The sequence below is a fragment of the Quercus suber genome, unplaced genomic scaffold (genome assembly GCF_002906115.3).
Source record: "Quercus suber isolate HL8 unplaced genomic scaffold, Cork oak 2.0 scaffold_161, whole genome shotgun sequence".
Lineage (NCBI taxonomy): Eukaryota > Viridiplantae > Streptophyta > Magnoliopsida > Fagales > Fagaceae > Quercus > Quercus suber.
Window position 1 is genome coordinate 940,133 of NW_027069622.1, and position 25,218 is coordinate 965,350.

The following is a 25,218-nucleotide window of genomic DNA, read 5'->3' on the forward strand; positions in this document are numbered from 1 at the left end:
GACTAATATATCTATATATGTGAGGAAAATTTAATGATTTTCAAGCATATATTTAATAATTAAATAAGAAAGTTAATAAAATAAAATAAAATAATAACCATGAAAATATTAAAATTTATGATTAATTTTTGAAGTAAAGTTGAATATTTTTGAAAGATTTTAATTATAATTTTGTTTATTCCTTGTAAGAGATGTATAATTTAATTAAGTAGAATAAAAATGTGTTAAGTTGTTTTTATGAAAAAAAAAAAAAAAATTTGTTAAGGGGTTGGACCGCACGGTTCTTGACCGGTTCATACGGTCCAACCCCGGTTTTAGGAGTTCACGGAATTTCCACATATGCCCGGTTCTTTATGCTTAAAAAACCGGTTTTCATCACGGTTCACGGTTTTCAAGGTCCGACCTCCCGGCCGGTCCGGTTCTAAGAACTATGCTTGAAAGTTTTCAGAAAGTTGTTCTTCTCTACCTTCTTATAAATGTGCTCTTTCATGAGCAACTAATTACAAGGGAAATCGTTTAGCAAAAAAAATTACATGAGAAATCAAACCCTCTGTTTTGACAAAACTTCACCCAGTTGCACCTCTTAGGCCTTAGCCATATTAAAAAAAAAAAAAAAATATTGTACCATCCTAGGGGTGCATTTGGTATACTGAATGAAGATTACGACATGAATTGTAATCTTTATTACTAGGAATAAAATGTGTTGTAATATAATAACAAAACCTATTCATTAGTTTGGTTGTGAGTTATAATATTAGAATGAAACTTAATATTTATTTTAGAAAATTTCTTACTCATATAATTATATCTATTTAAAAATTGTTATTTTTAAATTTAAGAGAGATATGTGTTGTTTTTTATGATTTTTTATTTTTATAATTGTTAAATGTATATGAAAAGTTTGTTTATTTGGGAATATATTAAATTTTGAAATTATTGCACTTACTAAGGAATAACTAATACAACCTTTTAAAGAAGAATACTTATTCCTCGTTTTGAAGAATAGCTATTCATAAGGAATGATTATTTCTTGTAATAAAAACATAACCAAACTAAAGAATGACTAAAACATAAGAATAACTATTTCAGTATAGCGCCTATTACAGTCTACCAAACATGCTCTAGGTGACTGTGCATGGCGCTTTACCTTATGAGTTCAGTTCCATCATTCTCATCTTTTTGCATCCATGCTTTTGTTCTTCTCTTGTGGTGTGGTTTGTTAGTCACCTCAAAGGGTGGTGGGAATAATGAGACAGACCACTTGGCATTGCTTGAGTTCAAAGCGAAGATCACTCATAACTCTCTTGGGTCATGAGCTCATGGAATGATAGCTTCCACTTTTGCCATTGGCGAGGGGTTCCTTGTGGTCGCCGACATCAGAGGGTCACCGTGTTAGACCTACAATCTCAAAAAATGGTAGGCTCTATATCACCACACATTGGTAATTTAAGCTTTTTGAGAAATTCAACACTCCAAAACAATAGCTTTTATAATGAAATCCCTCCAGAAATTGGTTGTTTGCGTAGATTGCAAGTCTTGCGATTAGAAAATAACACATTCAATGGAAAAATTCCTAGCAATTTATCATATTGCTCTAGCCTCATTCTTCTGCATGTTGGTTATAATAATTTGGTTGGAGAAATTCCAGCAAAGTTTGGCACATTGTCAAAGCTCCAATCCTTTGATATTCATAGAAATAATCTGATAGGAAGTATCTCACCTTCTTTTGGGAACTTATCCTCTCTAGAAGTGTTTAATACACGTTTTAATAACTTGGGTGGGATTATCCCTACTTCTTTTGGCCAACTGTCCAAGCTTACGTTTTTTGATGTGGCTGTAAATAGGTTGTCTGGTACAATTCCTCCCTCATTTTTCAATCTCTCTTCGTTAATAACATTTAACGTAGGAAAAAACCAAATCCAAGGACATCTTCCGCCAAACATGGGTATCACCCTACAGAATATCGAAGTATTCGTTGTTGGCACAAACCAATTTACTGGATCTATTCCTATTTCAATATCTAATGCCTCAAATCTAGATACACTTATTTTGGGCCAAAATAAACTATTTGGGAAGGTTCCTTCGTTGGAGAAATTGAATAAAATGAGGATTTTACTCCTTACCTACAATTATCTTGGAAGTGGAGGAGCAAATGACTTGAGTTTTCTTTGTTCTTTAACAAATGCAACCAATCTAATCAAGTTGGGTATAAATGTCAACAGCTTTGAGGGGAAGTTGCCCGGATGCATTAGCAACTTCTCCACTAATCTTATCAACTTGTATCTAGATAATAATAAAATATTTGGAAACATTCCTATTGGGATCGGAAACTTGATTAGCTTGGAGTCACTCACCATGTGGGAAAACAGATTATCAGGTACTATTCCCTTTGAAATCGGAAAGCTTCAAAAGTTACGAGAGTTGTCTTTAAATAACAATAATTTCTCTGGGAACATTCCATCATCTCTAGGAAATTTAACGGCATTGTTAGAGTTGTATTTACTCAATAATAATCTTCAAGGAACCATTCCTTTAAGTCTAAGTCAGTGTCGAAATGTGATTTTTATGAGTCTTGCTAATAACAATCTCAGTGGTACCATATTCCCGCAAGTCCTTGGTCTCTCATTCTCACTACTTAGCTTGGATTTGTCTGCCAACTAATTTAATGGTGCACTTCCAATGGAAGTAGGAAATTTCATAAATCCAGAATACTTAGATATTTCTGAAAACATGTTGTCTGGTAAAATTCCTACAAGTCTTGGGAGCTGTGCAAAACTAGAAGATCTAATCATGAGAGGAAACTTATTCCAAGGTGCCATTCCTTCATCTTTGGAGTCATTAAGAGGACTTCAACATTTAGATCTTTCTAATAACAATTTGTTTGGCAACATTACAAGATTTTTATAGCGCTTTGACATCTTGCAGTTACTGAATTTTTCTTATAATCATTTTGAGGGTGAAGTACCGATAGAGGGAGTAAATATGGTCCTGCCCCTTCTGCTTCAGTCTCCATAGGATCACCTTCTTCATGGACACCCTCATCTTCTTCACCTGGAAGACGACTTTGTATTTGTACTAGAGTAAATTTATTGATGGCTGATAGAGGAGGCATGGGACTGATATCTTGTGGGATTACAACACCCTTTTCTTTGAAAATTCTCATGAGAAGACTTGGAAACACCAGCTTGGGCCTCGAGGTGGTTTTAGTTTCATCCATTATAGTATCAAAGATGTGGGAACTGATGTTAATAAAGGTGTTTTCCTTAAGATCCATAAGAAAGATGGTTCTGACATTCGTCAATGTAGTCATCTTCCTTATAGGGTACAGATTGTACATCATTATTGTTGTTAAACACCTCATGTCTTTAGGAAAGTCAGCAGTGTTGAGACATCTCTTTTCTAAAACTTCACCAATCTTTTTCTGGACAGTTTCTAGAGAGACCATTCTGTCCTTGTAGTTTGTGAATTCATAATCTTCTAACCCCTCCAGTCCTAAAACCTTATCAATGTCATGAGCATCTAAGGTAAACTCCTTTTTCCTCACCCAACAACTCAACTCTTCCTCCTTTATCACAACATTGGCATAGAATTCTCTAATTAGTGGTTCACACACTAAAGGTAAGTCACCCAGAAGTTTCTCCCAGCCTCTCCCTTCAAAGCATTTTGGAATGAATGTATCCCTCAAGTCATGTAAATCCACAAATCTCTCCTGGATAATTGTTCCTTTTACGAAGGAATCTCTGTATCTCTCAAAATGCTTGACTGATCTAAACAGGTTGCTGTCCATTTTCAATCTTTTATCAGCCTTCTTAGCAGGAGTCTTCTTCTTAGAGGATGTGGAAGCCATCTGTAAACACTCAGAAAAGTCCACAACAAGGGCACAACACAATATGTGGAAGTATACTCAAATTAGTAACCATGTAGTTATAAGGAAGAACAGAGTGTTAGGCAAAAACACAAACTAAGAATAGTTGATAACAAAGAAAAAGACATAACATGGTAATCACAGATTAACCAAGTTCAGTCTGTAAAGATGAAACTTTCATACAGACAGATGAAAGCAACTGTCATTGAAACTTAACCAAATAAACATGGAATGTGCAAGATAATCCCTAGAGGCAGGGTCACACTCAAGATGTGTTAATACACACACAGAGCAGATTGAAACACATAAACATAAGGTCATACACATGGCAAACTCAAATTTCATTTAGGGAAACATCACAGAGAAAGCAATAACCGTATACCCAATGGGTATAACCATTCAAATAACGAATTTCAAGCATGAAAACCCATGAATGAGAAGGTGAAAATATGAAAACCCATAATGGAGCAAACCTAAGAAACTAGGCATTACCAAGAGGGAACAACCCAAACCATCAAAACAACATTTTTAAGCATAAATGATTAGAATACCCAAATAGCAATCCAAACAGTAAAACACATAGATTCAAGGATATTTTACATAAAACATGAAATTGGAGTGAAGAACAAGAAAGCCCATACCTTTTTCTTGAAGATTTATGCAGAAATGATGCAGAAATGAAGGATTTTTCTGTGAGAATCGAAAGCTTTGAGAGAGAGAGTGAAGAAGACAATGAACAGTCGCTGAAAATCGAGGGAAAATTGAAAAACAATTTTAAAAACTGTCTTAAAAAACGCAAAACACGCGTTTTTCGCGACTTAACCAAGTCGCCAGTAAGTCACCAAGGCAAGCCGCGAAACACTGTGAAGGTAAGATTCTAGAAAAATCTTCTAAGTGTTTTTCGTGACTGGAAGATTTAGCCGCGAAGGAGTCGCGAGCTGAGCCGCAAAAATCTCTGAGTAACACTCGCGATTGTTCATTCCACCCGCGAACAAGCCGCCAAAATGAGCCGCGAAAAAAGCAAAACTCAAAATTTTCAAAAATTTCTAAGTCTTTTTCGCAACTAGAATACTGACTTGCCATTAAGTCGCGAAAAATCTCTGATTGAGCTCGCGACTGGGGCTTGCGACTGTGTCAACTCGTGACTTAGTCGCCAAAACAGGGCAACACAATTTTTGAAAACAATTTTGCATTTTTGTAAAAACAAAGTACTTTCCAAAAACAAAACAAAACACTCAAAAATCTTTTTGTGTTTAACCAACAAAGATTGAGCATGTGAAAGCACATTTAATCAAGTACAATCACACAAATGAATATGGCATTCATTGAACATAAACTTGTGTGTTGTGTGTGGATATCAAAAATGAGATAGTCCTTAGTCCAATGTGAAGCTTCAATGATCAATTCAATCAAGGCATACACAACTAGCACTAGATAATGTGACCTATTTTAATTATAGAAGCATGCATATATGACCTCCCACAAGAACTTGATAGCAACTCTTTGAAGCTTTTCATTTGGCTCCATATTCAACATATCATTTGCCATTTTTGAGCAAAGAAACTCTCATTGAGAGATAGATGCCTGAAATTTTTGATATTTCAATTGATGAGTTAGCCTTTGGCTTTTTGAGCATCATACATTTTATTATGGTCGCTTTCCCTTTTTCCTAGTCAAATACTAATATGTGCGACAGGTTTTTGCAGCTCTATATCTCTTTTCATTTTGAGATTTACATTTAGAGAGCTCTTTTAAAGACATAAAAATAAAAAGTGGGAAGATATATAGGCATGAGTCTATGCATGTCTCAAGATCAACAAAACCATTCACTAATTATTCACGACAAGGTTGAAGATCTATTTACAACAATCACATAGATTTTAGAATTTCTTCCACAATGATATGAGTGCAAGAGAGACAAGCTAAGTTCGTTAAATGCACAAAGCCATTAGTACAAAAGTACAAGGCAAAATATGCTTTGAGACAAAACTCAACAAAGTGATCAAACTTTTTGGATTTTCAAATTTTTATGTGTTTTTGGATTTTTGACACAAAAACAGTAGAAGAATGATCAAAAACAAGAAAAATGAAAAAGCATTTTGAACACAAATAAACCACAAATTAAACAAATACTCAAAAACACAACGCAAATAACCAATCATATCCACAAAGCATAGGAAGAATTGATGCATGGACATGTTATAATGCTTATGCATGAGTACCCTTTGTCACCCACACGTCACGTGTGTTTGGGGTGATATCCTTGACGGATCAGGTACGAGAGTTAGGACTTTCAAACCTCCTGTTGAAGCTCTCCAAGCAAGTGGTGAAGGCACCGATCATCTTCATCACGTCCGTCATTCCTGAATCATTGTTATGACTTCTTGGTTTCTCACCACCCCAAAACCTCTTGTCATTCCTTCTTCCTCATGACCGAGGTGCGCTTGCATTGTTGTCTGCTCTCAGCTTTTGACAGTTTGGTCTAGTATGCCCTCGTAGTCCACAATAGTGACACACATACTCAGTTCTAGGACCCCATTATGGTCTTGAGAGAGATCTTGCTCTGGTTTCGTGTCTGCCCATAGATTGATTTCGAGGCCTATTCACCATCCGTTGCTCACTCACATTCTTCTTCTCAGCCTTAACATTCTCAGGGATGGTTTCTTCTACAGTAGGCTCTATGGCCTTCACAAATTTCACTTCTTTGGTAGCTTTGGCTGATGAGCTACTTCCTCTGGTATACCCCAATTCGGACTTATCTGAAAAATGTTTTTGAGACGAGATAACATCTTCCAGCTTTCTGGAGGAGACCCTTTCAATCTTGGCTTGCGCTTGCACCATTTCTTACTCAAGGAATCTTACTTTGGTGTAAGCTTCCGATAACTCTCCATTTAGTGTCTCAATCTCACATTTAGCCTCTTTATATCTAGCCAGTAGACTTTTGTAGTCCTCTTCAGCCATTTTCATCTTCTTTACAGTCGGCTTTGCAACCCTTGCATACTCACCTGATTTCTCAAGGAGTAAAGTGTAATTCTCTTGAATACTCAATGTACCTTTTCATCTTCAACAACTCCAATAGACTCCAAATCAGAATGTTCACCAAGCTCTTCCACAAGTGTATCCAAGTCATCTGAGGACTCCACATGAGCAATGGTCATGAATGCGGAGAAATTTCCTTCTCCATCACAGCTCTCGTCAGAATCAGAATTTGATGAGTCCGAATCACTTAAAGTAGTGGCATAGACCTTTCCCTTCGACTTCAAGTAGTTTGGACATTCCTTTTTAAAATGCCCATGCCCATTACATTCAAAACATGTAATTTCTTGTGAGGATTGGGAATCTTTACCATCTTTTCTTCGGAAGTCTTTCTTCTCTTTTTCGGCACTCTGGAATTTTCTTTTGTCACCAAATTTTCCACTATTCTTGAGCTTTAGGAATTTTCGGAAGTTCTTTACAAGATACGCCACATCTTTATCTACTGTATCCTCTTCCAAAGATTCATGAGACACTATCCTCTCATCAATTGTCTTAAGAGCAAGGGATTTGCTCTTCTTCGCTGAAGGAAGAGACAACTCATATGTCTGTAGAGAACCAACCAACTCTTGAACCTTGATTTCGTCAAGATCTTTGCTCTCTTCAATGGCTCTAACTTTGGCACGAAAACTTTCTAGTAGTGACCGAAGAATCTTCCTTACAACTTTAGACTCCTTCGTCTTTTCCCCCAAATTAAATTTGCCGATGACCACCTCGTTTAACTTACTATAAAAAGAGTCAAAGGACTCATCATCATCCATCTTTAGTTGCTCAAAGCGGGTGGTCAGCATCTGAAGTTTGGTGTCTTTCACCTTCTTGGTTCCTTCATAGGTCGTCTCCAGAATCTCCCATGCTTCCTTAGCAATAGTAATATGTGAAATTCTGTGAAATTCTTCTGGAGAGATACAACAGAAAATGGCATTCAATGCTTTACTGTTTGCATTAGCTGCCGCAAAAGTTGCCTTGTCCTAAGTGGATTTGGCATCCACAGGCTTTGTCCAACCTATATCAACTGCATCCCACACAGCCTCATCCATAGAACACAAAAACGCCCTCATTTGGACTTTCCAAAAAGCATAGTTATTACCATCAAAAAATGGTGGAGCAGTGAGAGATTGAGACCTATCCATCTCAACAAGGGGTAAAGGATCACACTTAGGTATTAAAACCACAACAAGTGTACCCGCTCTGATACCAATTGAAAGTTCAATATGGGTATGAAACACCCTTGAACGTTTAGACCCCCAGATACAAAATATCAATTCAAGCTTTATATCAAACAATTAATGTGCGGAATATGATAACAAGCTTATAACAGAATTGATAAAACAATCTAAGCCAAATATAAACACATCCATAGCTGTAAATATAAGGCAAAGATAAAGGAAAGAGAGATGCAAACACATGGACAACACACGATGTGTTATCGAAGAGGAAACCGAAATCCTCGGAGTAAAACCTCTCCGCCGCCCTCCAAGCGGTGATAAAATCCACTAAAGAATATAGTTGGGATACATGAACAGCACAAGACCCTCCAAGCCTAATCTACCTAAGTACCTAAGCCCTCCAAGCTTCTTGCTCCAACGAGGTTATGCCGAACCTATTTCTTCTTTAACTTGACGGATTCCGCTACTTGACCATTGCATCAGCCAATGTATATTGGTCCCTTTCCAGACTGCTTCCCAAAGCACCAAATGGACCTTCTCACAGACGTAGGTGTGGTGAGATAAGGGTTTGGTAAATGACCTCTCAAGGGTATGACAATGGAGAGGAAGAGAGTAGAGGAATTTGTAGAGTCTCTTTAGATGAAGATTGGGGATGAGGCAATCTTGTTTTTCTCTAGGGTTTTCTCTCATAAAATTCTCTCTGGAAGCTCTCTCAATATGATGGGTATAAGGGTGTATATATAGTAGGGTGAGAAGGGAATGCAAAACGTCAGTTTTTGCCAAACAGGGCAAGTTGGCGACTTGAACTCGCGGCTTGGCCAAGTCGCGACGTAACGGCCTGGCCAGACTGGAACTTTTGTCCTGTAGCGTGACAGCTGGCGCGACCCTTCAGCTTCCCAGTGTGCCTCTCACGTGACTGCATTTCGCGGCTTGCCAGTCGCGAACCACCCGCGAGTCATAGTCGCGAGACTCTGTTTTTCTTGCACACTCTTGAGCTTTTCTTCACATCTTCTCACACACTACCCTTACAATTTTCCCACCTAAATACAGGGTTACTAAGTGCTAAATTACAAGCAAATTGGTCACGGAATAAAGCCAATTAGATGTTTGATTAAATTCAACCTTACATTCTTCCTGTTAGTTTCACTTCTTGTGGGCATGCCCTAATGCCCTTTCCACCATTAAATCAGTTGTGGACTCTGCAGTGTCAAGTGAGCCACGCATGGGAGCATCCTTGCTCCGTCTTCACTTTCATGACTGTTTTGTTAATGCAAGTCTCTCTCTCTCTCTCTCTCTCTCTCTCTCTCTCTCTCTCTCTCTCATAAATTCTTTGTTTTTAGAACTCACCGACATCTGTAAGTTATATGTTTGACTTCTCAAGGTTTTATACGTATTCGTGTGTGTGTGTGTGTGTTTTTTTTCACAGTACCTCATATCTAGATTTTCTCTTATTACTTTGTTTTTGGTCCTGTTTTCCCTTGCTCCTTCTTGCCTAGAGTTGTTGATGCTATGAGGAAGGATGATTGCTCTTAATTGCATTGTGTTTCACGTAATAATGTTAAAAACAATTTTTTTTTTTCCATAATATATTAAGATGATAAGTTGTAATTGAAGAAACGTCACTTCATATAGGTCTATCAATAATACTATTTTTATCTACTAATCACAACAAATCATATAACTTAGTGGTGAAAAAAATTATATAGATATATTATTTGATAGTGACAACTATGGAATAAAAGCCATGGGACCAAATGTCGCTAAAGATTCCTGCAAAATTTGCAATGGCTTCTATTTGCATAATAATCTAATCGTACGTCAAGACACTGATGGCTAATATTGGCTAGCCAGCCTCTTAATAAAAGAGATTGTAGCAGTCCCGGGTTCAAGTTCGTCACTTTTGGCCAGGCTGCTTGCTAAGTTTTATATTTCACATTCTATATATTGACATAATAATATTGTATTATAAGGCATATAAAGTCATTTAATCCTTCGTATGTTGAGGCATGTAACCATATATACATGGGTGCATTTCTACATAGGATTGATATTGTAGACTGTAGTTGATATAAACTTTATTACATAAAGCTTATAAACTATTGTCTTAACTTTTAAATACAATATATATATATATTTTGTATGATTTAAAATAACACCAATCATTTTCATTTTTAAATTGTATATATTGTAAAGCTTTTATAATAAATATTGATAATAACTTTAATATTTTCCTTTGTGATGAGAATGAGACACACAATAAGATTCTTTTAACGCAACATAAATAAATAAACAACGAATTTGAACATTATGTAACAAGGGAGTGGTGCATCTGTCCTCTTAGACGACACTTCAACTTTCACCAAAAAGAAAACAGCTGGTCCCAACAATAATTTACTATGAGGATTTGACGTAGTAGACACTATCAAATCTCAATTGGAAAATATTTGCCCTGGTGTTGTGTCTTGTGCTGACATTTTAGTTGTTGCGAGAGATTTCGTTGTTGCAGTAAGAAAAAAATCACAACTTCACATTATTTATGAATTTTAATTTGAACCATAATATTATAGGGAAATCAACGTCTTGTTGTTTTGCTGTGATTTTCACCATAATATTTGTTCGATTCAGTTGGGTGAGACTAATTGGACGGTTCAATTGGGTAGAAGAGACTCAACCACCGCAAGTTTAAGTGCTGCTAATTCCAACATTCCTGCTCCAACATTGAATCTTAGCGGCATTCTCAGTGCCTTCTCAAACAAAGGTTTCACTGCCAATGAAATGGTGGCTCTATCAGGTTGGTTTAATTTTTTAAATCCTTAAATCTTTTATGCCTTTAGAAAGGGCTCCTTTTATTTTTTATTTTTTATTTTTTTTTTTAAATCGAAAAATTAGTAGAGAAGGGTGACCTGAGTTAGCGTCTTTCACCTGGATATAACCATAATGACACTCTACTCACTAGGCCCAGGCCTGAAGGGCTCCTCATAAATTGACCAAACCTTATTTTTATAATTTGTTCTAGATCTCACACAATAGGCCAAGCAAGGTGCACAGTTTTCCGAACCAGGATTTACAATGAAACATAGATTCTTCATTTGCAACTTCATTGAAATCGAACTGTCCAAGCACTGGTGGTGACAGCAATCTTGCCCCTCTAGACTTGACTAGTCCAACATCTTTTGACAGTGCTTACTTCAAGAATTTGATAAGCAATAAGGGTCTCTTACACTCAAACCAACAACTCTTTAATGGGGGTTCCGTATATTCCCAAGTTAACGCTTACAGCTCTGATAAGGATAAAATCATAGTATACAAGGCATTCCAAATCGAAACCGTCGGCCTTACTTGTAATATGAAGTCTACAGTTTTAAGTTGACGAGGACAATATAAGAAGGGTGAAAGTTAACGACGCTAAAGTTGACGACTCCAATAATCTTGACTTGGCCACCACGCATGAGTATATAAGGAAATGTCTTGTATCCCACACTTAGTGTTAGTCTCCTACAAGAAAAGGATTCCGCAGTATACACCCATGAGGATTCATATAAGGAAAGGACTTCTAGCCCAAGGAAGAGATGTCAACCCTCTACTACTATAAAAACCCCAATACCCTAACAAACTAAGGTATGCATAATTCACCCCAGCTCTGGTACTCTAGAGTTGTGAATAAGAGATTTCTCTAACTTGACCATCGGAGGGTATTTGCCCGGTACTACATCAGTGCTCCTCTTAAGGTCTTCAGCTTTTGTGTTGTGTAGGTTCTTGTCAGGAGCACGTAAGGACCGTGTGGCTTATTGGTGATTTTTTGGCATCATCAGTTAGCAACATTTGTGGGGAATTTCTTGTCATTTGTAAGCCATATTATCACTTCATGGACAAAAGAGTTGCATGGTACTTACTTGCTCGACGGCAACCACTAATGACATTCAAGAAGAGAAGCCACCCATGACTGCCCTCAAAAGACAAGTTCAAACCCTCGTCGCTACCGTGGAACACCTTACCAAACAAAACCACAACCTGGAAGAATAGCTACGCCAGAAAAATGCAGCACCAAATAACCGAAGAGAAGATCAAGAAAGGACCAGCACTAAAAGAAGGAACCAAGAGGGACCTGAAGGCAATAATGCCCCGAGCCGACAAGAACGACAAGAAACCAGTCGTCCTTTCGGCTTTGATACGGCCCTCCTTACATGGTTGCAGAGATGCAATTGATGAAGGAAAGGAAGGACCTTATGATGAACACCCTCAAAGGACGGGTGTCTAGCGACCTCGACGATTTGGTCCACTAAACCAATTTGCCGTTCATCGCCTCTATCAACTCCTTCCCCCTACCGCAGAAGTTTCACATGTCATAGATAGAGAGCTACGACAGAGCCAAGGACCCTCTTGATCACCTAGAGACATTCAAGACCTTAATGCATCTTTAAGGAGTAGCAAACGAGATCATGTGTAGGGCCTTCCTTACAATGTTGAAGAGTCCCGCGAGAATTTGGTTCAGCCGGCTGATGCCCAACTCCATCAGCACTTTCAAAGAGCTGAGCGCCCAATTCACTTCGCACTTTATTGGGGGGCATAAGTATAAAAAGTCTACTGCATGCTTGATGAGTATCAGGCAACGAGAAAACGAGACGCTAAGATCTTACATAGCCCGCTTTAATAAGGAAGCTATGAATGGGCTGCGGAAGGGTAAGTTCCTATTTTCACTATATAAGAACGACCCAAAGACTATGTCAAACGTGCTTTATAGGGTCACCAAGTACATGAATGTCGAAGACACACTATTGGCTCGTGAAGGAAAGCCCAAGAAGAAAGAAAGGTAGGAAGATACCCGACAAGAAAAAGGACGGAAGATGGCAAGAATCGGAGAATGAAGGGATGATCGGCGCTCTAAGCCCCCTGCGGGGATATTCACAAGCTTCGCTCCACTGACCACCCTAATCGACCAAGTCCTAATGCAAATCAAAGACAAGGGAGCCTTGACTTTCCCTAGAAAGCTGAAGGGAGATCCTAACAAGCAGTCTAGAGACAAATACTGTCGTTTCCACCGCGACCATGATCATGACACAGTTGACTGCTATGACTTGAAACAGCAGATTGAAGCCCTTATTAGGCAAGGGAAGTTATAGAAGTTCGTCAACAAGGAGAGACCAGATCCGCCTCCTTAAGAGCAAGCTCCCCGACGAGACAACGAGCGTCAAGACAACCCTTGGGAGACATAAGGATGATTGTAGGGGGCGCAACTGCCAATGGCTTATCAAAAAAAGGCTCAAAAGACTTATCTTAGAATGGTCTAGAACGTCCAGCTCACAAGTGTCATCCCGAAGATGCCGCGGGTTGACAACCCCATTATTGGTTTCTCGAAAGAAGATTCCTGACGTCTTCACCATCTGCATGATGATGCACTCGTTGTTAGCATCCAGGTAGGAGACTATAACACGTACCAGGTTTTGGTCGATAACGGAAGCTCTGCGGATATTCTCTACTACCCAACATTCCAACAAATGTGGATCAGCAGAGAGCGACTAGTTCCAACCAATGCCCCACTCGTCAAGTTCAGAGGGACCAAAGTGTACCCCCTAGGCACGGTCACGTTACCCGTCACCATTGGAGATTATCCTCAACAAATCACTAGGGATGTTACATTCCTTGTGGTCAATTGCTTCTCTGCCTATAACGCCATTATAGGGCGACCTACCCTTAACTCCTGGAAGGCAGTAACTTTGACCTATCACCTGATGATCAAATTCTCCACTGAACACGGAGTAGGGGATTTACGAGGGGACCAAATAGCTACGTACAAATACTATATTGTGATGTTGGAAATGGATGACCATTTACAAATCATGAGCATAAAAGGACAACAGACATGGGCATAACCTGTAAAGAGGCTTGAGGAGATACCCCTTGATAACTTCAGGCTGGATAGGACCACAAGGATCAACATTCTTGCCAGCCCGACGATTCGTTCAGCACTTGTAGCTTTCCTTAAGGAAAATCAAGACATGTTTGCCTGGAGTCATGAGGATATGCCAAGAATTGACCCTTTAATCATGGTACACAAGCTGAATGTGTTGCCATCTTTTCCATCCGTCTGACAGAAGAAGTGAGTCTTCGCCTAAGAACGAGACTGAGCAATAGCAGAAGAAGTCGGCAAGTTATAGAAGGCTAGCTTCATTAGGAAAGTATAATACCCTGATTGGTTAGCAAATGTGGTAATGGTCAAGAAAGCCAACAGGAAATGGAGGATGTGTGTAGACTTTACGGATCTAAACAAAGCATGCCCCAAGGATAGCTACCCTCTCCCTCGAGTCGATGTACTGGTAGACTCTACAACCCAGTACCAGCTACTGAGCTTCATGGACGCCTTCTCAAGGTCTAATTAGATCTGGATGGATGAAGCAGACCAAGAGAAGACTTCATTTGTTACCAGCCAAGGGCTTTTTTGTTACAAAGTGATGTCATTCGGCTTTAAGAACGCAGGTGCAACATATCAAAGACTCATGAACAAGATGTTTACAAACCAAATTGGAAGGAATATTTAAGTCTATGTTGACAATATGTTGGTAAAAAGTTGAAGGGAGAAGGACCATCTAAAGGATCTCGAAGAAACATTTGGCACCCTTTACTCCTACAACATAAAGCTCAATCCGAGTAAGTGTGCATTCGGAGTGACAGTGGGAAAGTTCCTAGGCTATATGGTATCCCAAAGAGGTATCGAGGCCAACCCAAACAAAATTAGGGCCATAGTAGAGATGCCCCCTTCCCCCCCTGGTCAAAGAATGTAAAAGAAGTGCAAAGTTTAAACGATAAAGTAGCCGCCCTAAACAGGTTCGTATCAAGGGTGACAGATAAATGTCTACCCTTTTTTCGCAGGCTGAAGAAATATTTTGAGTGGACTATTGAGTGTCAACAAGCATTCAAGGAGCTGAAGGCTTACCTCTCTTCTCATTCGCTGCTAAGCCCTTTATAATCAAGGGAAGAGCTTTTTCTTTATCTGGCTGTCTCCTCGACAGCCATCAGTGCGGCCTTGATTAGAAAATAAGACAAGGTTCAAAATCCCGTGTACTATGCCAGCCGGCCCTTTCGTGGTGCAGAGGAAAGATATTCACCCATGGAGAAACTCGCCTTCGCTTTAGTTACAGCAACCTGTAAACTCAAGCCATACTTCCAGGCCCACATGATGATCGTCTTGATTGATAAGCCCTTGCAGAGGGCGATGAGCAACCCCGAAGCTGCTGGTCGATTAGCGCTATAGGCAATAGAGTCGAGTGAGTTTGACATTCAGTACCGCCCGCACACCGCCATCAAAAGGCAGGTCGTCGCTGACTTCATAGTAGAATTCACCAACGGGGAAGACAAGGGGGCAAACGAATGTCCGCGATGGACAATACATATGGACGGGTTGTCAAACAGGCAAGCCAGGGGTGTAGGTGTCGTTCTTCTCTCTCTCGAAGGAGACTAGGTCGAATGTATGGTCTTCCTTAATTTCCCTACCACCAACAATGAAGCAGAATACGAAATTTTAATGGCAGGACTGGATCTCACCAAAGCTATAGGAGCCACAAGTGTGGTCATTTACCGCGACTCTCAGGTTGTCACCAACCAGATAAACGGGGATTACGAGTGTAAAGGCGAAAGAATGAAAAGATATCTGGACCACGTAAGGAAGAGGGTAGACGAGCTGAAGGCCAAAATTATACAGATCCCCAGGGGAGCAAATGAGCAAGCTGACCTCCTGGCCAAAGTTGCTTCAACCAAACCTATGACTACCCTTAATAATGTACTCTCTTTTGTACAGCTTTCTCTACTAATATATTCCGTCAATGTGTAGGAGATAGGTTCCAAAAGCAATTGGATCACGCCGTTAGTCTCTTACTTAAAAAATGGCATCTTACCAAACGGAAAGGAGGTTGCAAGAAAGCTGAAGGTCCAAGTAGCAAGATTCATCTTAATAAGAGACATCTTGTACAAAAGAGGCTTCTCCTGCCCATGCCTAAGGTGTTTAGGTCCTAAAGAAGCAGACTACGTCATGAGGGAAGTACACGAGGGGATTTGTGAAAACCATTCAGGGTTGTGGTCGTTGGTGCACAAACTCGTCCGAGCAGGGTACTACTGGCCCACCATGCAGAAGGATGCTAAGGCATATGTCAAAGCCTGTGATAAGTGTCACAAGTTCAGTAATATCATCAGACAACCTTCTGAAGAATTGATCCCAATGACGGCCCTAAGGCCATTTGCCTAGTAGGGGTTAGACATCATGGGGCTGTTTCCAATAATGGTTTGACAGCTGAAGTTCCTGATAGTGGGCATAGACTACTTCACAAAATGGGTGGAAGCTGAAGCCTTAGCCACCATTATAGAAAGGAACGTGTGAAGCTTCATTTGGAGGTTCATCATATGCAGGTCTGGGATCCCTAGAGTCTTAGTCTTAGATAACAGGAAACAATTCGACAACGACTCTTTCCGGGACTTTTGCTCACAAATAGGAATCAAAAATCACTACTCCTCTCCCGCCCACCCTCAAGCTAACGGGCAAGTCGAAGTCACGAACTAATCCTTGCTCAAAATTATCAAGACTCAGCTCGAAGGGGCAAAGGGCATATGGCCTGAAGAGCTGCCGAGCATACTATGGGCATACAGGACAACAGCACGGACTCCTACAGGAGAGACACCATTTTGGCTAACATATGGGAGTGAAGCAATCATTCCAGCCGAGGTCGGACTCAAAAGCTACAGGGTAGACAATCATGATGAAAATAGAAATGATGAAGCTATATGTCTACAGCTTGATCTAGATCTAGTTGACAAGGTTAGGGTGACCATAGAACAAAGGCTCACATAGTACCAAGACAGCGTGGCTAAACACTACAACTTTCGGGTTCGACACAGAGACTTTCAGGTTGGAGATCTTGTTTTAAGAAAGGTCATGGGCGTTGCTAGAGATCCTACCAAAGGGAAGCTCAGCCCCAACTGGGAAGGACCTTATCGAATCACATCATCATAAGGGAAAGACATTTACCACCTAGAGACAATGGACGGACAAAAGCTGCACCATCCACGGAACACCGAGCACCTACGGAAGTACTACCAGTAGAGAGGATGGCATAAAGAGTGGCACCCTTTTATTTCTAGTTTACCTTAGTTAATTTTAGCTGCATTCCTCAGTTTTTCTAGTTTCTTTAGTCTTCGCTACAATAACTCTTTTTTAAGCCCAAAGTGCAAGTCTTCTTCTTTTAAAGAACTACTTTTTCTACAAATGCATGGTTTATCATAATAAGAGGAGTTTATTCAAATATGGCTAAGGTGTTTATCTACAGAAAATTCAAGTCCATAAAGTGGATGACTCCATCCCTGAAGGGTGAAAGCTCATCATGTCTATAAAATGGACAAGCTAATAAATGTCCACGAAGAAGACAACTTCATGAAATGCTAACGTCTACTCATATTATCGTCTACAAAGTAGACGACTCTATTATTAAGTCCAAAAAATGGATAACTTCACCCTAAAAAGGTGAAAGTATTAAACCCATAAAACGCATAAGTCCATAATGCAGACGGATCGATAAAGTAGACGGCCCTAATACGCAGTCCAAAAAAATGGACGACTCCATCTCAAGAAGATAAGAAATTATTATTAAGTCCATAAAGTAGACGACTTTACTATTCAAAGCCCATGATGTAGGCAACTCCACCCCAAGAGGATGAAGTGATGTTAAAATCCCTTGAAGGGACAAACTAAAAGTCCATAAAGTAGACAAGTTCATTAGTTAATAAAATGGACGAGGACATTGGAGCTGATGGCTTCACTAAATTACCGTTTACTTAAAAATGGTCACTGGAGCCGACGGCTTCACTAAAATACCGTTTACTTAAAAATGGTTGCTGGAGCTGATGGCTTCACTAGATTACCCTTTACCTAAAGATAGTCATGGAAGCTAACGGCTTCACTAAATTACCATTTGCTTAAGTCGTCATTAAAACTGACGGCTTCATGAAAATACCATTATCCAACGATGGACAGGTCTCCTAAGTCAACAAGTCAGATGTCCATAAAATTTGATGAGATTATAAAGTAGACGGATTTATCAGTCCTAAAAAAAATGGGCAAGTTCTTTCCAAAAGAACAAAATTATGATTATAAAGTCTACGAAATAGTAGATGGACCCATAACTGAAGAAACGAGTCCATAATCATGCATAAAAATGGATGAATCAATACTATTAAGTCTTGATCCATGGCTAAGCTGACGAGCTCAGCAAACGACCAAGAAATAACCATTAAGTCTACAAAGTAGACGCCCCTAGGAAAAGAAGCACACTGACAAATGGCAATGCATACATGTTAAAAACGACGGATGCCAAGTACCATAAATAAGAGTAAATCACTTACAAATAAAAGCCCAAAAACAAAGGGGCACTTAAAAATATTGTTTGCAAATTTAAAAAAAAAATATAACAGTTGCAAAAAATAAAGCTGTGGCTAGACAACAGGAGCATCACTCAAAGTCCTGTTACTTTCTTGAATAGGAGGGTTTTCCACGTCTAGATGCTCAATAGATGGGTTGGAAGTGGTGACGGGAGGATTCGCAGCAGGTTGAGCTAAAACGACGCCAACATCTTTGAGAGGAAGGGCGTCTTCGGGAGGAAGGGCACCTTCAAAGTTGTCACCTTCAATAACGACGGTATCATCAGCAGGTGTCGACGGTGTGGGATCATCCATGGTAATCCCAGATAGATCCAACATAGGGAAAGCTGACGCAACTTATGGAGGCAATCATCAAACCCAGTACTATAATATCCAGCACAGGAATCGATGAATGAATCCGACTCCTTGAATTTCTGGATAGCGTCAGCCCCAGCCTTCTCCACCTGCTCATGAAGGGTTGACAACTCTTTTTCTAACTTCTCCTTTTAATGGCCTGCATCTTCCAACTTATCCCTCGTCTCCTTTAGGTCGACATTCAGAAGACGGATGGCCTCCTTATACTGCCCCTATTGGTCCATCAAGTTAGTGTTGTGCTTCCTAACCCAAGTGACGACATCCTCCTTGGCCACACACCGGTCGTAAAGTGCCTTTACACGTACCAAAGCTTGAAAATGATAAAATTGTCAGTTAGTAAACAAGAAAAAGATAAGATGAAAGTCAACTAAGGAAGGAAGCTCACCTGTGCTAGATCAAAGAGAGCTGACACCCTTAAGTCCTCCATCCCTAATTGAGCATAGGGATCAATGTCTGTCGGTTTTATAAAAGAATCTGCTTCATCAACAGCATAGTCTTTGTGGGTAAGTAGGCAACGGGGTCCCTTTGTAACGGGACCAGAAGAAGTCATCATCCTCTTCCCTGCACCGCAACCTGACTTGGGCATGACTTCTTCAGGGGCACATCTTCAAGAGTGACGACCACCTTCTTAAGAGGAGGATTGTCCTTCCCGTCATGTTTCATCTTGACTGAACCCTTAGTAACGGCCTTGGGGGCTGATGAAGATGCCAACTCCCCCTTAGCCTTCTTTTCTTCCTTTTGATGGGCAGCAGCAGCCCTTATCCTTTGCTCAGCTGCCTCCATCTTTGCGAAGATAACAAATATGCATTAGAAAATTTGACGGTAAGAGTGAAAGTGACGAAATGATAGAAAAGACTACTTATGCTGACGAGAAAATTCTTCTAACTTGCGAGCTTCAAGCATCGGTTCCGGGCCCCCGCAGTATGAATGAAGAGTGTCAAGAGTGATCAAGTCCCAACACTTTCATTGCTCTAAGGGGATACCTAAAACCCGGCGGATGAAGTCCTTTTGCTCTTCAGTTTTGAGGGGGCAAATGTTGGCTAAAAAGAAGAATAGGATGACGACATTAAAGCACTTCAAAAAATAAAAAATAATGATTAAATGCTAACGAGGCCAAGTATTGTCAAAATAACCACGAGGCATTATCTCTCATTCTTCCTGATGACATACCCAGTTCGTCCCTTCAACAAAAAAGTACCTACTCTTCCAGTCTCTGTTAGAGTCTGCATCTCAGACACTAATCTCAAATCCCTTTCCCTGATAGCAAAATGGTATGTTCCCTTAGAAGAAACAATGTGTTGAGGTCTGTAGCAATAAAAGAACTCGTCCAAAGAAAGCTGACGATTTCCTCTGCTCAGAAGACCCCATAAGATCTCAGCACCTATAAAGATACTCCAAGCATTTGAAGCGATCTATCTAACAGACAACCCCAGAAAATTAGCCAGCTGATGGTGTAAAACCGTCAGGGGTAGTCTAAGCCCCGTAGTGAACATAACATCGTACATGCCAACGTCTGCAGTCCTCCCTGTATAACACTTTTCGTTTTTCCTAGGGAGACAGATGGGGATATGGTCTGGGATTTGATAACGAGTGCGCAACTCCTTGAAAACCCTATCACTCATCTTTGGTATAAATTTATTGACGGCATATTCCTCGGGAAGAATGAAGGGACAATTACCTCCAAGACTTCTTGAAGTTCCCTTATAAGACTCCTTGTCACCTTCATCTCCGTCACTATCCTTCTCCTCTACTTCCTTAACTTCACCCTCCTCGCTTACTATTTCCTTCTCTCCTTCCTCAACTTCACCCTTCTCACTTACTATTTCCTCCTGACCTTTCTCTCCATAATCTCCTACTTTCTCGTCAGGAGATTGGGCTGACGTCTCCCTCTCTGACGACTAGGAAAAGCTCCTAGACTCATGACCTAACCGAATACCTCGTCGTAGCCTACTCCATCGCGGACTGACGACTGATCACTTAACGCATCACTTGACATCTGACTACCTACAAGTGACGGATTCATTCTAAGAACCTAAGATGCCGGCCTCACTATGGAGTTAAATCAATCGGAATAAATTACATATGAAAAGAGAGAACTTACAAGTCTCTTGAGTGAGTGACGATTTCGAAAGCGACAACAGCAACACAAGCGACGATGAAGATGAGTTTACGAAACAAAGGCTATGAGTCTTCTCTTAAGAAATCAGCACAGATGAAATAGGAGAAATGAGGAGAAGAGGCTGGTTATATATAAACGGGAAAATGCACGAAAGATGAAGCGACGCCCTCGTCCACAAGCTGAGCCAACTAGAATGCGCAACGTGGCCGAGCATTTAATAATGGCTGCTCGAGGAATCGCCCATAAATGATTTTCTCTCTCTCCTGGCCAAAAGAAAAATTAGCAATGAAAATATAACTCCATAACCCGTCAGTTTAAGCTGACAAGGATATGGAGTAGGGGGCAGTTGATAAGGATAAAATCATAGTATACAAGGCATTCCAAATCGAAACCGTCGGCCTTACTTGTAATATAAAGTCTACAGCTTTAAGCTGACGAGGTCAATATAAGGAGGGTGGAAAGCTGACGACCCTAAAGCTGACGACTCCAATATAATCTTGACTTGGCCACCACGCATGAGTATATAAGGAAATGTCTTGTATCCCACGCTTAGTGTTAGTCTCCTACAAGGAAAAGATTCCGCCATATACACCCATGAATATTCCTATAAGGAAAAGACTTCTAGTCCAAGGAAGAGATGTCAACCCTCTACTTCTATAAAAGCCCTAATACCCTCATAAACCATGGTACACATAATTCACCCAAATTTTGGCACTCTAAAGTTGTGAACAAGAGATTTCTCTAACTTGATCGTTGAAGGGTATTTGGCTGGTACCACACTGGTACTCCTCTTAAGGTCTTCAACTTTTGTGTTGTGCAGGTTCTGGTCAGGAGTACGTGAAGAACGTGTGGCTTACTAGTGATTTTTCAACATCATCAAGCTCAAACTCTGCAAGCTTTCTAATAGACTTTGCAAACGCAATGGTGAAGATGGGGAACCTTAGCCCACTCACAAGCACAAGCAGCCAAATTAGGAAAAATTGTAGAAAAACCAACCAAGATAAGTCAATGGAGTGTGCCTTTTTGAGGATTCATTTCATTGTTGTCGCCATTGCTAGTAAACAAAATTTTTCATAGTCATTGATGTGGCATGTTATAGTTGATGTATAATAAAAATTGTGAAATTTTTTTAATATCCATTATGGTTATATCAAATATATAGACATTTGTTCAACTTAAAATGCGTCCCTAGTCTTGTTATATTGAAAATACGAAAGTGATATATATATATATATATATTACAACAAAAAATATAATAAAAGTAAGAGAATTCAACAAATAATAAGTAGAAAGATAATATTTAAAATAAACAACAATTGAGACTACAAAGAAACTCATTTAAGAGAGAGCACACAAAGTTTAACCTTAACAACAATCCAATGGATAAGTCCATTAATTCAACTGATGTATGTAAATTTAAGATGCATTACGTCCAAAACACTCCAATATTTTGACAAATTTATCCAATTTCCTCAGATAAGTGTTTAAGGGGTAACTACAATTCCAAATAAAAAACCAAATGACCAAGTGACTACTATGGCAAGTTGGCAACATACATTTTAGACCCCTTTTTTCCCTACTTTATTAGGAGCAGTGAGGAAGCCATTGGAAATATATTCGGTTTATGGGCAACTAGAAACTCCAAAAAATACATAGACAAAATTTAATGGGTTTATCTTGGGAGAGGCCGAGAGACTCTATCAACTGTGACTCTCCTATCCTCTAGTAAAGCTTCAAAGGCCCAATTTGTCGTTGATTGTCATTACTACTGCAGAGTGCAGACTGCCTCATAGTGGTTTTTTTTTTTTATTTTTTTTTTATTCTCTGCTCTTGGTGTACCTTTGGTACAACAACCTGTGTACCCATACACTGAGACCCTCCTCTGATGACATCATGTCTTTCATCATCGGTACTACCATTAGTTGGTATATTGATCCTCATGTCACATCCCATAAGCTTAGAGGATTTTCCTATATCTGAGCTTGTACATATTATAGCTCCTATAGGTGTCACCTTTCTTAGGCAAAGAGTAGCTTAGTTGAAAGCTAGATCTAAACGCCCTAGAGTTGAGTCTTCTATAGGTGCTGCACCTTGGCCTCCTTCTGGTGACCCCACTGCTGAGGAGTTTGTAGACCCAACTGCTGCTGTGGATCCTCCACCTTCTTCATCGAGCGATGCTTCTTTATGGAGTATGCTAGATATCGTGATGATCGTTCAGGTGGTGCATGGATAGCTTCCCTTGGATGTGCTTAGTGAGCTTCAGGCTTTATGAGTAGATTTGGCAAGTGATAGAGGTTCTACTCCATAGGCTCCACCTTTTGATGATGAGTCATGATTGCCCTTTGGCAATTCGTCACAAAAGGGGGAGTACATATACATGGAGATAGGGGGAGTTTTGTTTTGGTGTACATAGATTGTACCTAGGAGCTTCTTTGATGGTTTTTTTTTTTTTTTTTGGCTCATCATGTATTCTTTTTTGCTTTATGATGTATCTATCTTTTATGGGTTGTATATGTTAGGGGGAGAAACTATGTTTTTTTTTTGGTTTCTTTTATTGTTTCTTGTTTCACATATGATACATTGGTTATTGATTTATATTATGAGGTTATTTATGGTATATGTCTTACTTTATGTTTTGTAAAATCAAAAATTTATTTTGTTTTACTTGTATTTTCCACACATGCGTTTATGTGTTTGTTGAGTGTTTTAGGAATTTACAGGTTAATTCAGTCATGGTTGTTGTCTACACTGGCAACTAATAGATAATAGTTAGGTTGGATTGTATTAAGGGCTGTTTAATTTGAATAGGTTGTTTAAAAAAAAAAAAAAAAAACTTTGAGCATTTTATTTTTGTGATGTGTTTTGTCATGGATTGCCAAATGAGGAGTTTGTTAGGTTCTAAGACTTTAGGATCCAAATGTGTTAGAACTACAATTTGTAATGTGTTGGCAAACCATTATCAAAACATAAAGTATAGGTTTAGGCTGCTCAAAGTGTGTTTATTTGTAAAATTAGAATCGAGCGATTGTAGAATTTATTGAACTAAATCTGCAAGGTTTGATCAATCGAAAATTAGACTCGATTGATCGAATCTCGTGTAGATTTATTTTTCAACAGAATTTCCAATTCAACCCAAGCCCATATGATGTGTAGGATTTTATGTTTTACTTCAAGTATAAAAGGAAAAACCCTAGCTAAGTTTTAAAGGCTTTTTGATATGCTATATGTTGAATCCCTTGTGAGATCTAGAGGTGTTTACCTTCATACACACTTAGGGTTATCAAGATCAAGATTCATGTCAAGACTTGGAGATCACTTCAGTTGCTGCATAAAGAACTTAAAGAAGATCTAAAACCTTTGAGTGGAGTCTCAAAGTCACAAGTAAGAGAACTTGTGGTTGCAGTGGATCAAGGAAAGAAATAGTCCGTGGACTCGGAGCTGTCACGTGATCGTGGTAGTAAGTTTTCTACTCGAGGTAGCAATAGGATGTTAGTGGTCTAAGTCTTATTGTACAAACTTCAATTTTTTCATAGTGGATATGTTTTACCTTGAAGATAACTAGGTCAAATCCTCCCCAGGTTTTTTCTTGGTTTGGTTTTCTTGGGTTATCATATCGTGTGTTCTTTATATTTCCGCATTATTTACATGATATGATTTGAATGTGTTAACCTAGATCTGAATAATTTATCTAAGTAATCACCTGGCTAAATAACTAGGTTAATCAACTTGTAATTTAAGGGGTCTAATAACAAACACATATCTTTTTCTCATGGACAAAGAAAAAAAAAATCATCTCCATTTTTATTTAATATTAGCATATTTAGGAAATTAGGGATGGAATAAATTATAGAATTAGATATTTAATTTGGTTTTTGATGACTTATGGATTCCTTGTTTTTGGCATGAAATAACTCACTTAGCACAATTAAAAATATATATATATATATATAGAGATAGAATATGTGATGCAAAATTAACCTACAAAGTTAACGCAACATTTAATATATATATATATATATATAGTATTAAAATTTAAGACTAAAGAATGTATATTACAAGGAGCTAAACAAATCCTCAATTGGTAACAACCATTTTTACGTAGGATGGTCCCCTATTAAATTTTTACTTAGAAAAGACTATGAATGTATATTATAGGAAGCTAAACAAATCCTCATTTTGTAACAACCATTTTTAGCTAGGATGGTCCCCTGCAATGCATTTAAGATATACGAAAAGGAAATTTGGATGGTACCGAACTAGCA

General features: G+C 39.1%; 1 protein-coding gene and 1 pseudogene across 1 annotated transcript; both read left to right on the forward strand.

Moving 5' to 3' along the window:
* Positions 1–1,413: 1,413 nt before the first annotated feature.
* Positions 1,414–2,661, forward strand: LOC111995776 (putative receptor-like protein kinase At3g47110). The gene has a single exon (XM_024027706.1). The coding sequence runs from the start codon at positions 1,414–1,416 to the stop codon at positions 2,659–2,661; it is 1,248 nt and encodes a 415-aa protein (XP_023883474.1).
* A 5,889-nt stretch (positions 2,662–8,550) lies between these two features.
* Positions 8,551–22,080, forward strand: LOC136069301 (cationic peroxidase 1-like; annotated as a pseudogene).
* Positions 22,081–25,218: the final 3,138 nt, after the last annotated feature.

Excerpts from the sequence above, each read along its gene's own strand:
- LOC111995776 (XM_024027706.1), top strand. The coding sequence starts at position 1,414 with ATGGTAGGCTCTATATCACCACACATTGGTAATTTAAGCTTTTTGAGA.